This window comes from Phoxinus phoxinus (assembly GCF_949152265.1).
Source record: "Phoxinus phoxinus genome assembly, chromosome: 16".
Classification (NCBI taxonomy): Eukaryota; Metazoa; Chordata; class Actinopteri; order Cypriniformes; family Leuciscidae; genus Phoxinus; species Phoxinus phoxinus.
Genome location: NC_136891.1, coordinates 2,582,464 through 2,601,700, shown reverse-complemented (window position 1 = coordinate 2,601,700; position 19,237 = coordinate 2,582,464). Strand labels below are relative to the sequence as shown.

The following is a 19,237-nucleotide window of genomic DNA, read 5'->3' as shown; positions in this document are numbered from 1 at the left end:
ACACACACACACACACACACACACACACACACACACACACACACACACACACACACACACACACACACACACACACACACACACACACACACACACACACACACACACACACACTCAGATAAGGGCATTTAAGCAGAGTTTTGTTCTCTCCTTTACACTCAAGATTTAGGCTTAAATGTAGATTTATGTATGTAAATAGCACATACATGATGTTCCATTCATTTTGATGACACAGTTTAACATAAACTAATATTGATGCATATTTGTCAGTCACACATACAGAAGTGAAACAAGTATTTAACAGTTCAGCACTCAAAAAAATTACAGTTTATTACTAACTATTTATTTGATTTGAACTCAAATATTCATATTTGAAACATTTATTTAAATTGCTTATCTTTTCATTGTGAAAACAATTTTTTTTCAGTTAAAAAAGTATGAATGTGGTTCAAATATGGCTAGCTAAGCAATATTCAATTCAAATGTATATGAGATTTAAGCTTTAATTGTATATTAAGTTAATTAGTTTATGTTAAAACTGTGTAATCCAAATGGATGGACATTTTTTTATGCAATTCAAAGACAAACAACCGTTCAAAAGTTTTTTTTTAAAGAAATTTATGCTTTTATTCAGCAAGTCTTTATTAAAAGGATCAAAAGTGAGAGTGAAGACATTTATAATGTTACAAAATATTACATTTTGAACTTTCTATTCATCAAAAAATCCTGAAAAATAAAACGTGTCAGTTTCCACACACAAAAAAAAGAGACTGTTTCAACACTGATAATAATCATAAATATTTCTTGAGCATCAGATCATCATATTATACTGATTTCTGAAGGATCATGTGACACTGAAGACTGGAGTAATGATGATAAATTCAGCTTTGATCACAGGAACAAATTACACTTTACTAATCATACTAATATTTCACAATGTTGCTGTATTTGTGATGACATTAACTTGTGAAGGGTATAGTGTAAACTTAAATTAAACCCGTAGTGTGTGTATGAAGGTGTTTACCGAGGGCCGGTGCTGCAGTGAGTGTGTGTGTGTGTGTGTGTGTGTGTGCACATTAAATAAAGGCTTGGTTAAAAAGTTAATGACAGCATGGAAAAAGACTTAATGTAACTTACGTCTGTATGCATGCTGTGAATCTTCTTGCTTCTTTGGTGAGAATATCTTTAACAAAAAATCCTCAAATAGTGTGTTTTTATTACACCCTCACAGCCGGCAGAGCGTTTTCTTCCCCGTCACAGGAGGAAGAGTTTCATGCACACGGATGTTGTTTGTCTAACTCAGTTCTTATGTAGACAAGACCTGAGCATCATCATGTTGAGAAACTTGTATCGCCAGTAGCACAGAGAAAAGTGTGGAAGTCAAATAATGACACATGTTTTTGAAACAAAAAAGCTTGAGAAAAAATTCAACATGCACTCAAAAAAATAATATGTTGGCTTTAATTACCTTTTTATATGTCAACAGGTTCCACATAACTGGATTACGTTAAACAAACATAATTTAACCCAACATGTAACTTTAACATCATGGAATTAAGTCATTTTAAGCAACCCAATTTAAGTAATCTCAAAGGCTTCCTGACATGATTCAGGTGTTTTTTATGTTCATTCATCCATTAATATTTCATTTATTTTAGTGACACATGGTTAAATTGATAGACTATAGCTAGCTATTTGCAAGCAGAAGCACATATTAGCATCTTAAATGCTAAGATTTAACCAGCTCCTTCAACCAAAGCAGTCGTGAGTAATCGAATCAGTCACAGCCAATCAAAATGCTCCACTCTTCTCCACAATGGTAACCCACTGTAATTTAAATGGTTCTAATAATTCCAATGTAATTGAACATTAAACACAATTACACACTATCAAGTCTTCCCCTTTTCTCACTTTCTCAAAAAAACACATAAAATAACACTTAATTTTAACATTTATTTTCTCTTAATTCAACCATATGCAAAGCATGCTGGGAACTAACAAGCACCGCCCAGTGTCAGTTAATGCAACACAAATCATTCATGTAATCCAACACAAACGGATTAAGTAAACTTAAATTTTACATATATTTAAGCAGATTGAACACAATCAAATTAAGTTAGAACAAAATGGCGTCGCACTATAGCGCCACCCTCTGGATGCAAGAATATTTTACTTTACATAAATGGTTTGTGTTTAGACAACGCGTTTTTGTACTATTGAGACATAATTACGTGGACCTTAATAGAAAAAAACATTTAAAGTCAACAAACACAATTATTATAAGTAAACTAAATATATATATATATTATGTAAAGTGCTCAACCTTCCTACTTCATTTTTTTCTATATTTTTAAGCTGTGAATATTTCAATTCAAAACATTTCGCACACGTTTTCATCATTAAAAATTCAATAATCCATATTCACCTTTCAGATTTCACTTCCAAAATATGCAACCTATAATATTTGACGGGTAATTTTCGGTCCATTTTATTTCGCTAAAAATACAATGCATTAAAATGCAAGCCGGGTTAATGCAATGCATATTTTTTCCCCAAGTAGTGCAATTCAACAGGCTTTTTTTGTTCCAAAAACACTTATTTTACTTCCATAAAGAAGTATGAATGGTTTGAGGAATCATATCGAGAGCACAAATCAAAACAAGCAATGCAACATACAGTTAACACACATTTTAATGGGAAAAACCATTAAATGCATGACAGTGAGTTACATGTTGACATCATAATCGGCGAGTATATTCGATGATGAATACAAATCCATACAACTGCATAGATGGAAAAAGAAATAATTACAAAAACTAAATGCAACCCTGGAGTGTCATTTTACAACGCTGAAGAACTCAGCAGAATTGTGTTAAATAAATAATATACAGCAAAATATCTGACAATCATTTACTCTTCATAAGCACATGAACTCTGTGACCGAGTCATGTCTGAATTAAATACAGTTTTTGTAACATCCTGCACCTTTATATGATCATTTCTGTGCTTATTCAGTGTGGGCGCTCTTCTAAGCACTTAAGTTCTCCTAAACTTGAAGACAAAATACAGAAAAATAATAAAAAACAGACCAATCAAATCAAACCAGTAAATGTTAGAGACATGAGGTTTGTCCAACCCTCTCAACCGTCCATATTCGGATTATTTGGACCGGTTTCAAATCAGAAGCAATGAAAATATGACTGTAATTATTTACACGCGTATGGAAACTACGTCCACTGAAAGCTGATATTCGAGATGTTGAGATTATAGTCACCCTGTTTTAGTTCTGATCCGAGACGTTCTCTTTCTTTAATACCACAACCCGAACAAACATGTGCTTGTCCTCTCTTCCCACTCGCAAATATTAATCATACAGCAGATATTTCATGTGCTAAACGTGAGTGACAGGTAATAATCTGGGTAACATACACTTTTGTTTAGTGAAGGTCACAATAATAGTCAAGAAATTATATTAAGCCTATTTTTCAGATCCCTATTTATTACATAAAGACAGAATTTATATATTTACAGGTGAAACTGGAAAAATTTTAATATGGTGCAAAAGTTCATTTATTTCAGTAATTCAACTTAAAAGGTGAAACTAATATATTATATAGACTCATTACATGCAAAGTGAGATATTTCAAGCCTTTATTTGTTATAATTTTGATGATTATGGCTTACAGCTTATGAAAACCCCAAATTCAAAATTAGAATATTGTGAAAAGGTTTTCATAATCTGTAAGCCATAATCATCAAAATTATAACAAATAAAGGCTTGAAATATCTCACTTTGCATGTAATGAGTCTATATAATATATTAGTTTCACCTTTTAAGTTGAATTACTGAAATAAATGAACTTTTGCACCATATTCACATTTTTCCAGTTTCACCTGTAGATATATATATATAAAATGGCTGTCAAATCAATTAATCGAGATTAATCGCATCTAACAAAACTTTGCATTTATATAATGTGTGCAAATATACATATACACAAACATACATATATTTACACACAGACACACAAATATCTCATAAACACAAACTTTTATGTTAGATGCGATTGATCGATTTGACAGCCCATATATATATATATAGCAATGTCTTATTACAGAAGATTAATGGTTTAAAAAAAAAACCAGTTTACTCAGTTTAAAGACTGTTAAACATTAGCATTTGGATCATTAACCAGCATCAACATGTAGAGCCAAATTATAAAAATTAAGAGAAAAATTTTTATTTAGTGACCTATAGAAGTTATTCTCTAATCATTGGACCCAATAAACCCTTAAAAACTCAATAAAATCGGTATGCTGCTACAGAAAGATAATCAAGTGCATATCAAATTATCACATAATTCAGATTCAATCTGGGTTATTATTAGGATTAATCGTTGATTTGAACATCTGTCGTTTGTAGATAAAACCCCTTAGAGAGAATCCGAGCACGAGACAGACGCCACGTTATATCACTATGTTATATATTTGAGCGGGGGGGAGGATGACGATGGAAGATTACAGACTCCTCCAGACATCATGCTTCACCGGTCCATCAGCGGCAGCATTAGGAGACGACGCAGCCCGTGTCTGTCTGTGGCTTCAGATCCGGCTCCTTCACCGGCTTGATCTCCTCGTCATGCTTCGCTTTAGGCTGGAAGAGGAGAACAATATCAGTGCTTCAGCCAGTACACACAGCCTGATGGGAGAATGGGACATTATGGCTGCGTTTACACTTGGCATTAACATGCGATCATAAGCCAATCAGGACACGGTGCGTTTACACCCGTCCTCATCAAGTGGATTCTGTATCTGGATAACAGAATAAGTAACAAGTGCAATATCACACGATACGAGTGCTGTTTTCGTCTCGCACAAGTGCAAATGTGATTTTTTTTTTCAATAGTTCAATAAATAAGAAGTTATTGGTAAATTTTGTCAATGAAAATATAACCTAGAAAGCCAGAACAGAAGTGTTGTGCATCTCAGAGTAACACAGCGGTGCTTCGTTTCTGAGTGAATCAATCCGGTGAACCAATGATTCAACGACTCATTCATAAAGGGAGTCATTTACTTCACTCCTGAATCAATCAGCGAATCGAATTAATGAATGATACTCATTTAGACATTTACCAACACCTACGGGCAGTTTTAGTTTCTTATGTAGAGTATCATTTCCTTAAATTATTTCATATTTCCATATTTAAAAAACAAACAAAACAAAAAAACACACACATTAAAGGGACAGTTCACCCAAAAATGCAAATTCTACAATAATTTACATTATTAAAACCTTGAATGACTTTCTTTTTTTTTGCAGGACATAAAAGAAGATATTTTGAAGAACCATTGACCATTTTATAAAAAAAAAAAAACACATTTCTGAGACAATTCTCAAATGATATATTTTTAATGATTTATTATATATGTTGATATATGTGACGCTGGACCACAAACCCAGTCTGGAGCCGCACGGGTATATCTGTGGCAATAGCAACTATACATTGTATGGGTCAAAATTATACATTTTTCTTTTATGCCAAAAATCATGAGGATATTAAGATCATGTTCCATGAAGATATTTAGTAAATGTCCTACCGTAAATATATAAAACATGTATTTTTGTGAGTGAATGCAGCACAATCGTGAACATAAATGCACAACTTTAAAGGAGATTTTCTCAATGTTTACATTTTTTTGCTCCTCAGATTCCAGATTTTCAATAGTTGTGTCTCGACCAAATATTGTCCTATCCTAACAAACCACACATCAATGGAAAGCTGATTTATTCGACTTTCAGATGATGTATACATCTCAAATTCAAGAAATTTACCCATGTGACTGGTTTTGTGTATAAACGCTCTTATTTGTGGGAAGGGAAAGATCTCCTCACCTTGTCGTCTTTCGGTCCTCTGGTAAGGTCAAAGGTGGCGTAGACTTCAGGTGTGCACTGAGCGCTGAGAGCCGGGAGCTCGAATGGAGTCGGTTCAGCCAAACCATAACTAGCCTTCAACTCCAGCGCAGGAGCTTCTGCAGGAACCTTGTGAAAGTAACTGACACAGAAACTCAGCCGTGAAAAATGTGTTTTCTAGGAAGCTTTTTTTTTTTAATCATACTGTTAAAGAGGACCTATTATACCCTTTTTCACAGTTTACCCAACTAGAATAGGTTTTCATGCTTGATTTTTTCAAAAACACCATATTTTTCACAAGTTTGATATTGTTGCGGCTCCTCTCTTCCCAGTCTGTCAGTAACACTCGGTTTACTTCCTGTCTCTATGAAGCCCATCCTTCTGAAAAGCACACTGTGCTCTGATTGGTTGTCTGGATCAGTGTGTTGTGATTGGTCGAGCGCTTCGAGTGTGTTTGGGAAATGCCCCGCCCCTTACCATAACCGCCAGTTTAACACACTACTAACTAACTCAACCAGGCCCCGCCCCTTTATTCTGCGCATTAATTATTTAAATGAGGAATATTGTGATTCCGTTCCCGGAAGAAACTCGAGACTACAATGGAGGCGTTTCATGAGGGGTCAGAAACACTGATATAGAGAATAACTTTTTCATGTTCAAACATTAACATTACCCACTAAAGAAAGATGAACATGTGAAAAAGCCTAATAGGACCGCTTCATATTTGATATTCTCTGGATGTGTTTGTTGACTCACATGAAGCCGTTCTCTCTCTGGCATTTCTCCAGGGTGTTTTTGATGAACGAGCCCAGTTTCTTAAAGAAGAGCTGCTCCGAGGGTTTGGCGGTGCTGCCGGGACCCTTCATCTGCCGGTACTCTTTACACAAGGCTTCGGCGCGCGAGTAACCTGCCGCCATCACAACCATTACAAGAAGGATTTCACACATGAGATTGAACTATTAACTCTTTCCCCGCCATTGACAGAATTTTCCGGCTTTCCGTGTTTTCACTGTTATACGGAAGGGGGCGCTATTACACATCTTCTGAACGAGCACTGAATCTCCTGATCAAAACACAGACGAAGAAGAAGCAGAAACAAGCGATAGAAGCTTATGCATATGAAAAATAACATTAAACAGCAGATAAATCAAAACTGCCTAACATTACTGAAAGAAATGTCGACCCAGGACTGTGAAGCTTTGATGGACTCGATCTTCTCCATCTGTGTTTTGATCACCGTTCTGAATCTAATCTAGACGTAGTCTTTGACAAAAACATGATTTTTTTTCAGCTTTTTGCTCAAAGTTGTGCTTTTATTAATGAAACGTACCCACAACTCATCAAGTGTTGATGAAAGAATGCATGAAGCTTGAAGAAAACATGCTTTGTTTTGTTTAAAAGCAGAAGCGCTGTTCTTTTTGATATATTGTTCAGATATTTAACTAAATATTCTTGTGGCCATGAAACGTTTGTGAAAATTGTCAAAAACGCAACTTGTTTTTTTTTTTAAGCGCTGACAGGGAAAGAGTTAACAGCTCTAAATATTCAGAAACTACAAGTCATTACAGCATCATTTTGCAAAAATACATTCAACATTTTCTGCCAATTATGAAGAAGAATTAATCATTTGTACTATTACAGCATTTCATTTTTTTTACTATCAATGCTAAAAATATCAATATAAAATATGGGTAACTCTACAATAAGGTGTCATTTGTTAGCATTAGTCAATGCATTAAACTAACAACTAGCGATATATTTTTACCTTGTTAATGAAAACATTTACGTGTTAGTTCACCGTGCATTAACTGATGTTAATACAACTTTTGAACTTAATAAGAGTCACCAAAATATGTCCACTAAAATACCCAATAGTACATCATAATTGATGAAATGTCTGCTAGTTTGAGGGGTTTATTGTTGCGTACATTTCTCCGCCTCCTGCAGGGATCTGATGGCCTCTCCACATTTATCAGCCGCGAGAAGAGTCTGTCCATGATAGCAGTGTGCCTGCCAATCAAATAAATCAAACAGTCAAATATTTATTGCACTAGTGTCGCCAAATGTTGAAAATAGTGATCACATCCAAACATTCCACTCGTCTGTCATACTTCATTTATTGATTTATGATGAATATTTAGCTTTGAATGTCTAGAATTTCTCTATGTTTATGTGTAATTTTTAGTACGGCCATCTTGGCCAAGACTCCCTGGAAGAGGAGATTTCTTTTAATCTCAATCGGACCTTACGGGGGGAAAAAAAGGATAATAAAAGTGCAGCAAAGTAGATTTTACTTTCGCAGAAAACATCTTCTCCTCGACATGAACAACACGAACCAAACTCTTCCAGTCTCAGGCCTCATCCACACCATTGTTTTAGCTGCGTATTAGAATTGATCTCAGTCCACATTAAAACGACTGAAAACGCGGATCACGTGACCTCTCACCAACACTGGGCATGTGCGTGTAAACAGGCGCATGTAGGCAGTTATAAGATTGTAAAATGCAGAATTTACTTGCACAACAGCTGCTAGCAAACACATCAGCGTCAGTAACGCTTGTAATTCCTTATCCATGTTGCAGTCGCTAACGTTACGTAGTCCAGGCTGGTTTTGTATGTTTTCTTCCCGGGGACGGGTCATGTGATGGGTGGCTGACGTATCAGGGAAGGATACGCCATGACTGATGACACCCAATCATAGAGCCGAGCGTGAGCCTCTGCGTCGTCGTTTCTAAAGTCCTCCGCTTTGACCGTCTTCACTAAAATGCCCTCTGGAGATTCAAAACGCAAAACGGGGTCGGCAGCGTCTCTAAACTTCTCCGTTTTAGGTCTTCGTTTTAGCCGTTGTAGTCTGGACGGGAGGTGCAAACGTAGCAAAAGGTCTCCGTTTCTAAACGAAAACGCAGTAGTGTGGATGGGGCCTCAGATACAACTACAGTGTTTGAGGGCGGGGCAAAGAGACGCTGTTCGGCCAATGAAGACCACAGGCTGACATTATGCAAATGTGTTACAAACCTATGTAGGTTCGAGCTGGAAGTGAGACTGGAATTACTGACGACTCGTTTCAGGAAGTTCAGAATCGCTTCGTTCTTTTGGTACACAATAACCCCATTTATCTGCACTTTGATCTTTGCAGACCGTTTACATTCACAAACAGCTTTATTACACACTGCATGACAGGGAATATCTGAAAAAGCAGAATAGGGGCGCTTTAAATTCTTATTAAAGCCCTATTCGCACGGGATAAGTATTACCTGGTGACCTCTAGTCATTTGTAATAATTGCGGAGGTTGTCTGGGATCTTAATCCCGCACAAATCGGCCATGTCTGTAATTTGTAAAGTAAAATTTCCCCCGCAAATGTCCTACCATATTTCCCCGAACACGAGACGTCCTGTGATAATATCAGTCCCGTGAGAATCTGCATCTCTGTGATTTGGCGGGTCGTATATAATTTTTTCAAGGTTTTTGTTTCCTGTGCGCTTTTTTTATCCATCTGTCGAGAAGAATGGAGGCTGGAGTGTTTTGATAGTATTTTGGGTGCTGGGTCATATCTCTATACACCATACAACTATACAATTAGCAGAAAGAGAAAGCTGAAAACCATCAGAAGAGCGAAAACAAAACGGATGATTAGATGGAGATGGATGGCATGCGGTAAGGAACATTCTTCTGTTTATGATATATCATAAGCTAGACCTATAACGACAAAACATGTCCAAGCAAAAGCCTATTGACATCATATCCGGGAGATAAGTCAATAAATTCGAGTGAAATCACAGGCTTCGCTTTATCCCGTGCGAATGCGGCACACGAAATTCAGACGTGGGGGGGATTTCACGAGGTCCCCAGATAATACTGATCCAGTGCGATCCTCATTTAAAACGATCACAGATATCCTGATGTGTTGATGTTCAGATGGACTCACGTAGGCCATGTAGAAGGTCTGCTTCAGCTGCAGGTATTTCTTCCATTTACTGCTGCATTCTGGATCCAAAGTGTTCAGAGTGTGATCTGAAAAATAATACGCAAAATAATCTTCTAAATAATGTATAATGTTTTATTATAAGGCTCTCTGAAGTATTATTTGATTCATATTTCTGAACAAATGCTCTCATGTGTCCTGCTGGACTTTATAACATTATATAATCATTTAAATACACATCGATATTTCATGTGTATTTTTTTTGGGTGGGGGGGGGGGGGGGGGGGGGGTAAGATGACAATTTTTAGATATATTCTTATACATTTCAGATAAGATTATATGGTAACTAAGCACAAAAAGCATGAGCAATTCGTTCATAGTGTATTTATTAAATGTTAACAGATATAACTAAAGCATTAATAAATGTTGAAATTAACATTTAACTAAGGTTAATAACTGCTGTAGAAGCATTGTTACTTCATGTTATCTTATGTAGTTTAACATTACAGTAAAAACAGTAATATTGTGAAATATTGTGAGTTGAGAAATATTTTCTATGTGAATATATAAAGTGTAATTTATTCCTGTGATCAAAGCTGTATTTTCAGCATCATTACTCCAGTCTTCAGTGTCACATGATCCTCCAGAAATCAGTATAATATGATGATCTGATGATCAACAGCATTTATTTTAAATATAAATAATTTGTAACATTACAAATGTCTATAGTGTCACTTTGGATCCATCTCTTCTTTCTAAATGATCCCAAACTTTTGTATATATAACAATAAATATACACCCCCATATTTGGAAATGCAAGCAAATTATAATGCAGAATTAAAGGGACAGTTCACCCCAAAATGAAAATGCTGTCATCATTTACTCTCCCTCAAGTTGCTCCAAATCTGTGTGAGTTTCTTTCTTCTGCTGAACACAACAGAAGATATTCTATGCCTGGTTCAGATCACACGATTTTAGCCAGATTTTGGCACGATGCGTGTGACGTGACGTAGGGTGTCGTGGGTATTCGTAAACGACAACGGGCGTCGGGACGCAAGATTCGATCGGTTCATCTCGTATAGTGTGTGTCATAGTGGACGAAAACCGCCCCGCGTCTGCAATGCTTCACGACATCACCATAAAAACACTACCAGGTGTGTGTGTGTGCGCGCAAGTGAGTGAGCGAGAGTGAGAGAGTGAGCGAGTGACAGCAGGGTGTATACAGTAATAAACAAGTTAAATTTAAGACTTTTTAAGACTTTTTAATACCACATCTAAATAAAATTTAAGACCAAACTTATGATGGAAATACATATCAAAAGTGTAAATATACAGTAATCTTTCCAAGTAAACACACTGATGTTTGTTCAAAATGAACAGTATGGTAACATGACAATCAGTTGAGTTTAAGAACATTTAGAAATGTGTGTAATGCAAAAAGATAACAAAAATGTAATTGCGGTCCAAAATTATTTTTACATTATTTATTTATTTATTATTACAATATTTTCAGAACATTTAGGTCCCATGAACAAATGCTACAATCAAGTAAATGTGAATAGATGTGTGTGTGCGCGTGTATGTATGCGTGTGTGTGTGTGTGTTATGTCTGTGTTCTCATCTCTCTATATAACCTGTATGTTTACTCCTGAACTGTTGTGAATATACTTGGTAAACAATCCTTTATATACTGTATGAATTTTTTTTTTTCCTCAACTTTTTTCTTTACTTAAAATTTTTGCTTTGCACATGCGATTCCACCGCTCTGATCCCCATTGTCCCAAGTTGAAAATTCTTCCGACACACAACGCAGTATGCTTCGTGAGCATTTCCAGGTAGCCTACTGACCTTAAAGGAGAACTCGGAAAATTTGGAGTGCTGTCAATACAGAGAACAACGACAAAAATCGGTGTTGCCTACACTGTGTTATCCTATTTTTAAAATTTGCACCCTATTGACTTGAATGGGGCAAGTTTTAAACCTGCTTTTATCCTCTTAACATATTTGATGTGTCATTACAAGTGCCCAGCCATGTTGAGTGATTCCTTCAGAGTGAACACGAGTGAATCTGACTGCAGTAGATGTGAAAAATATGAATAAAAATGATGTTATATCAGCCAGCGCACATACTGTATTTAGTTCCTGTTTTCGGTCGAAGTCCAAAGTAGTCGATTGTCGAGTTCACGCGCGTGATCTAAGTAACTAAACCTATGCGCGTCAACTCGACAATCATGCACTAATTTATGCACTAATTAATCTTACACAAGATTAATTAATCTTGCACAAATAATAATACCACATCTAAATGAAAATACACCATTACAAATGTAACCTCTGTATTCAAAATCTTCAAAGTTTGTAAGCATTAGCCTAACTGTAACGTTACCAAAATGTTTAAAAGTAAAAGCACAACATATTTCTTAATATTAGCTACTGCATGTGGCATTTTACAGCTAAAATGTTGAAGTTTTGCTGTTTTAACTACTGTACTGTAATCATTAAAAATGTAGCAACCTGAATATCACTTCCTAACATCATACCTAGCAAGTAACTCTCTTTCTCCTCTCATGTTCCATACTTACTTGCCCTAGATCTACCTGTGGAACAGCTCATCTCTCTGTCCCTCATCATCACTGTTGGCGTTGCTGCACAGCTATCTGGCTCACTTCTTCACTGCTGCTAATATTTAACTGCGAGGTGCTGCTGCTGGCTGTGCTGCTAAATATTTCAGTTAGTTTGCGACATTTAGCGGCTTCAGTATCTAAATTCCGCAAAAAAAAAATGTATTTTGCCTTCTCAGCCCCGCCCTTTTCTTTCCGTTTTTTACCCGCGGCCGCGTTAACGGAAAAAAACAGATGATGACTGCGTGCGTGGCGGGTGGTGGGCCGGCCCGCCGGCCGTCCTGGAGTACCGGCCGTTCTGTGATTCACCAGATCACACAGATGGCCAGTCCGCCCCTGGGCTACACTCGCTAACGTAATCAAAAGCTGAGCAGTAGGCTACGCTCTGTTACTATGGTTACGTTCTGAACTAACCATAAACAACGCAGCGCATAGACTACCGGGAAGAAATATATTTGGCTGAACAGATTGACTGCATTTTCGCGGTGACATGAGAAAAAATATTTAAGACCCATCAAATCTGAAAATAAGACAAAATAATACTTTTTAAGGCCTTATTTTCAGGAAATGTAATATAAGACTTTTTAAGACTTTTTAAGGACCCGCGGCCACCCTGGACAGTGAGAGAGTGAGCAAGTGTGAGTGTGTGCGATTGAATGAGCGAGTGAGTGAGCGAGAGTGTGTGTGTGCGAGTGAGTGAGAGAGAGTGTGTGTGTGTGAGTGAGCGAGAGTGTGTGAGCGAGAGTGAGCGTGTGTGTGCGCGTGCGCGCGAATGAGCGAGAGTGAGCGAGCATGTGAGCGTGTGTGTGTGAGCGAGCGAGCGTGTGTGTGTGTGTGTGAGTGAGCGAGCAAGCGAGCGTGTGTGTGTGTGTGTGCGCGCGCACGAGAGTGAGTGAGTGAGTGCGTGTGTATGTATGCGTGTACAGTATATGTGTGTGTGTGTGAGTCGGCAAGCGATGACTGGTCGGAAAGCAACGTGTAGTCTGACATGTTTCTTGTCCACGACACGACAAGATTCAAAAAGAGTCAAAATCGCGTAATCTGACACAGCGACGATCGTAACAGACAAAAAAAAAAAGTGTAATCTGAACCTAAAGATTGTCAGTTGACGGAAACCATTTACTATAGTATTTTTTTCCTACTATGGAAGTAAATGTGGTCCATCAACTGTGTGATTACCAACATTCTTCAAAATATCTTAATTTGTGTTCAACAGAAGAAAGAAACTCTCTGAGGGAGAGTTAATGATGGCAATTTTCATTATTGAGTGAACTGTCCCTTTAAACAGAGAGAAGCAAAAGGTTGATTGAACAGTAGCAGTAGTAAACCTACCGGCCTTTTGGTAGAAGTTTGCGGTTTCGAATGCCAGCGCTGCGATGAGGGAGGCGTTGTGCTTCAGCTCGATGGCTCTGGCAATGGTCACTAAAAACACACACACACACGAACCGTCACACACACACACAAGAGAAAGCAATACTGTAAACTCAGAGTAAACAGAGGCATGTGTTACCCTCCTGAGCCTCGGCCTGACTCTGCACAATGTAAGTGTCGATGACTCGGGGCTCCAGGTCTCGGCCCTTCTCTGCTGGAGTGATGAGCCGAGGAATATGAGTCTCCTGACAGGACAGAGAGGGTGAAATATTACCATGGATCAAACAGTAAACCGCTCATAACCGCGCATTACAGTGGCTTTACCATGCTAAGGGGGTTTTAGGGCTTTAATTCGCCACAAAATTAGCCAGGCACATTTTACCTTGAGGGTTTTAAATATTCCAGCAGCGGTTTTCAAACTCTTGTGAACCTCTTTGGCCTCGTCCTCTGTGACGCTACAATGTGAAAAACAAAAAACTTGTAACAATGCCTTTAAGGAAATATTGAAACTAAAAACCCAGACAGAATTCATTACACTTATAAATACTATATTTTACAGACTGAGGCAATGTGCAGACAGACAGACAGACAGTAATAATGACTAGTTTACAGTGCATAATCTCATTTATTACAAGGCTACTTATCAAAATTAATAAATGAAATATACATTTTGAAATTAAAATGATTTTATTATGTAGGAAGAAAAATAGCAGTCATCTGAGAAACCTTTTTGCTATTTTAGTATTTTTTATTATTTATAATTGTTATTAATTACCTTTTATTTTATATTATATATATATATATATATATATATATATATACATATATGTATATGTGTGTGTATATATGTATATGTGTATATATATACATTTTTTGTTTTGTTTCATATTTTTCAATTCATTTTTGTTTAAGTTTTGTTAAGTACTTTTGTCATTTTTAAATTCTATTTAGCTTTCATTTATTTTTATTTTAGCTTTAGCTTATTTTCTTTTATTAATTTAAGTTTAAGTTTTTCATCTAATATTTATATTTTATATTATTTCAGCTTTATTTCAAATAAAAAATATGATTTTTAATAGTTTAGTTTTAGCTAACAATACAACACTGGAGAGAAATTAAATTTGGCACAACTATGTGGGAAAATAGTTGCATGTCTTTTTAAAAACTATTATGAATTTCTCAAGACATCAGATATGCCTGTCTGCATGTTAATACCTTATCACAGGATGTCATCACTGACCAATCATAATCAATTATTCCAGAGAACTTACTTCTCCTTTCCAGCCAGTCGTGAGGCAAACTTGGTGTACCAGATGGCGACATTAAACGCCATAGACACCAGCTCAAAAATCGCATCCTGCTGCGCACTGAAAAACACAAAATATATTTTAAAGGGGGGGTATAATGCCCTTTTCACATGATGTAAAATAAGTCTCTGATGTCCCCAGTGTGTGTGTGTGTGTGTGTGTGAAGTTTTAGCTCAAAATACCCCACAGATATTTTTATATATCATGTTAAAATCGTCACTTTTTGAGGGTGAGCAAAAACACACCGTATTGTGTCTGTCCCTTTAAATGCAAATGAGCTGCTGCTCCCGGCACAGGGTGCGGAGCTACAAGAGCTTGTGTCCTTTTACCACACACACACACACACTGAAAATTTCAAAAACTTTTAGCCTTTTATGTTCAAACGGAGTCAGAAAGATGGAGAGACTCAAGAAAAAGTGACAACATGTAGAAGCAACAGGACATTTCTGAATGGTTAGTTGATGAATTTATGAAGATTATGTGTAGTTATCTTCTAGTCATTGATTAGCATATGCTGTCATGATAATCTATAAATCGTGTTCTGGGGGCGGGGTTTATGTAAATGTTAGGGTTGGTGATGTCATTAACCGGGAGGAATGTCGTGTAGTCTCTACCAGCCGTTTGTTGTAGTTCTTAAAAAGCGATTTCTTTAAAAGCAAATATCTCCCTTTGCTTTGAACTTTGAGCGTTGTAACTTTGCAGATGTTGTTTATGATCAAACAGCAACATTACACACTAACTACAGTTAGAAAAGTGAAATTATAATCAACCACTCCTTTAATGGGGTCATGCCTCTTAGTCAATCGATTTAGTCCAATCAAACCATGTTATCAGAGTTCAGATTCATCTGTCATTTGGTAGAAGCTCATCAAATTACATCGATGTCAACATAAACACGTCACATGACCAGCTTTCATTCTCAAAAACCAACAAAACTACACAAAAGAAAAAAAAAAAATACAGGTTCAGTTGCAGGACGCACTTAGTGTGTTCAGATCAGAACACAAATTATAACACAATTAAGTATAACTACCAGCTTGTTAAATATAATAAATTATGCATTTCAGTGTTTTCTTCCAAGAATGTGACGCTTTTATGTCTAATGCAATATTAAGATATTCATAATGTACGTTGTAATGCATGCATTATAATATTAGCAGATTCCTTGTTACATCTGAAATTGGTTGCTTGTCATGTTTGAATGCATTATGCTTCCTAAAGGAGTAACAATGAAAAGGTTATATTAGGCTATAACTCTGGATACAATTATTCATGAGACCATACGATGCATTATAAGGTTTATTACAAACCATAACTAAACAAACCAGCTGATTATGGCTGAACTGCACCGCATTATATGATAGTTACCTTGCAATATTTCCCTGTAAAGTGTCAGTCCATTTGAAGTTCTGGATGAACCGGAGCTTGCTCTCTTGTGTGGTCCCATCCAGCGGCAAAATGAATCCTATGTGCATAAAAAAATAAAAAATAAATAGAAAGCAGAACAACTTTTAACAATGCCAACAAAACAACAACAATAACATGCCTCTGAGCATCATAAATGCAAATGAATAAAATCAGCATGAGCAACATGGAAATATCGGACCACAGCCACAAGACAGGAAATATAATAATTCACAAACCCTGTAAAAGAGCGAAATATTCATCACTGGATTTCTTCATAATCTCTGGGGTACATGTGGCATCAGTGAACATGTCCAGAAGTCTGGCTCGCGCCGTCCTCAGGTCACTGAGACAGAGATGTCACATTTACGTCATAAAAATACAGTGGCCCACGAGATAAATACACAGGGGAACTGGAAAAATGAGAATATCGTGCAAAAGTTCATTTATTTCAGTAATTCCAACTTAAAAGGTGAAACTAATATATTATATAGACTCATTACATGCAAAGTGAGATATTTCAAGCCTTTATTTGTTATAATTGTGATGATTATGAAAGCTTATTAAAACCTTTTCACAATATTATACTTTTGAATTTGGGGTTTTCATAAGCTGTAAGCCATAATCATCAAAATTATAACAAATAAAGGCTTGAAATATCTCACTTTGCATGTAATGAGTCTATATAATATATTAGTTTCACCTTTTAAGTTGAATTAGGGCTGCATAACGATTAATCGCAACTAATTGTTTGCAGAATAAAAGTTTTTGTTTACATCATATATGTGTGTGTACAGTGTAAAATAATTATGTATTTATAAATACACACACATGCATGTATATATTTAAAAAATACTTACATGTTTATATACATTTTTATATTTAAATATTATTTATATTATATATAATTATAAATACATAATGTATAAATAGATTTTTTTCTTAAAATTATACATGCATGTTTGTGTATTTATATATCATAATTATTATACACAGTACACACACATATGATGTAAACAAAACTTTTATTCTGCAAACGATTAGTTGCGATTATTCGTTATGCAGCCCTAGTTGAATTACTGAAATAAATCAACTTTTGCCCGATATTTGAATTTTACCAGTTTCACCTGTAATACCAGAATAAATCCCTCACTTGCAGATCTTATTGGCCGCGGGACTGGACGCCACGCCGTACAGGTTGAAGGACACGGGCGCTGTGGATTTCAGAGGGTTTCGGTGGAACCAGTGAGTCATGGTGACCTGAACAAGAAGAAACACGCTATTGTTATTATTATTCGTTTCTGTTTTATTAATGCATATCAGGACAATTAATTTGCTGTTGTATGAAACTATTTTAATACGGTACTACGTCACCACCAAACTACATAAAATCTGGATCTTGACCATTAGGGAACAACTGGTTGAGTAGAATTATTCTTGAGACACAATTAACTAGATTAACTAAACTAGACTTTCTATATAACAGAAACTACAGATGGTCTTATTAACACTGACATTTTCATTCAGATTGAAAAGTTATGGGCAGCTAAATGTCTAAATGAGTACATTTCACATCTATTAATATGCAGTGCATTTCATTTACAAAAGAACACTTATGAGATCAGATCAAAAGATCATTGTTCAAGTGAACTGTGAACGAGTCATTTGATAAGGCAGGTCCATTTATTACATCTCGGCCTTGTTTATCAACAGCTCTATGTGAAGAAAACAGACACAGACACAATACACCGGTTAAAAACGATCTACTGCTGATGCTTTATCGTCTACACATGAAAAAAACGCTGATATGTGATCTTAATGCTGTTCATAATACGAATACAAATCTGAGAGAAATGAACCGAGTCAGAGACTCGCTGTTCAACAGCAGTCCACTAGTAAACACAGCAGCTACCGGCTCAAATCTCACAACTGATTTATAAAGCTTGTTTTAAATGAAAGAGATATGTATTTATACCAGTAATGTGTCGACTGTCAGATGTTTGTTGTTTTAATCGGCGAGACTCCAAAGATGTGGATCAGGAAACGCTAAAAAACAATGAACGCTCTTCCGGTATGACGTGATTCGGGGGGTGACGTCATGCACACGCCCATTGAGTTTAAACGCCCATTTACGTAATTTATTAAGAAACGTGTTTTGGCAGATTCCGCAAGTAGAGCTAGCCTACTATGTCTAAATTGTATTGTTTTCTGTTTACGTGTCATAATCATGTATATTGTTTATGTTCATGTATATTTTGATTAGTCACCTCACCTGTGAAAAAAATAAATAAAAAATTCTGTCAAAAAAAATTAAATAAAAAATGATACAAATTTTTTGACCTTGTATAGGTTTTTGTGGTCTCCAAAAAATGATTCCAATGAATTCAACTTACATGAGTCACCACATCCGTGTGAATTTCTTATTACCCAGAATAAATAAAATGTTAAGGATCAAATACCAGTGTGTGTGTGTGTATATATATATATATATATATATATATATATATATATATATATATATATATATATATATATATATATATATATATATATATAACATACACACACACATACACATTATATAAACAAAAACTTTTATGTTAGATGTGATTAACCGCGATGAAACGATTTGACACCACTAATATATTCACGCGATATATATAATATACTCACACACATAAACACTAAAACAAATTTAG

At 36.0% G+C, this 19,237-nt stretch overlaps 2 protein-coding genes across 4 annotated transcripts in view; both read right to left on the bottom strand.

Annotated features, from left to right (window-relative positions):
• LOC307012627 (protein FAM177A1) overlaps positions 1-1,357 on the bottom strand; it is a 4,388-nt gene extending 3,031 nt beyond the window's left edge. The window contains exon 1 of the mRNA XM_079639509.1: positions 1,138-1,357. Within this exon, the coding sequence (XP_079495635.1) occupies positions 1,138-1,149 (12 nt within the window). The 5' untranslated portion in view covers positions 1,150-1,357. The remainder of the gene's footprint in view (positions 1-1,137) is intronic.
• A 1,317-nt stretch (positions 1,358-2,674) lies between these two features.
• brox (BRO1 domain and CAAX motif containing) lies at positions 2,675-18,651 on the bottom strand. Of its 3 annotated transcripts, none has more exons than XR_013794358.1 (14): positions 18,514-18,648; positions 17,692-17,798; positions 16,778-16,884; positions 16,503-16,599; positions 15,099-15,194; positions 14,210-14,282; positions 13,967-14,072; positions 13,789-13,878; positions 9,839-9,924; positions 7,840-7,921; positions 6,668-6,818; positions 5,894-6,053; positions 4,117-4,654; positions 2,675-3,601 (listed from the first exon to the last, which is right to left on the bottom strand). XR_013794358.1 is itself a non-coding variant. In XM_079583760.1 (13 exons), exons 2-13 carry the CDS (start codon positions 17,790-17,792, stop codon positions 4,568-4,570), a joined length of 1,236 nt encoding a protein of 411 aa, XP_079439886.1. In that variant the 5' UTR covers positions 17,793-17,798; positions 18,514-18,651; the 3' UTR covers positions 2,675-4,567. The 3 variants fall into 3 exon arrangements, 1 of the variants encoding a protein (XP_079439886.1); XR_013794359.1 differs by having other exon boundaries at positions 2,675-3,537; XM_079583760.1 differs by having other exon boundaries at positions 2,675-4,654; positions 18,514-18,651.
• Between the last annotated feature and the right edge of the window lie 586 nt (positions 18,652-19,237).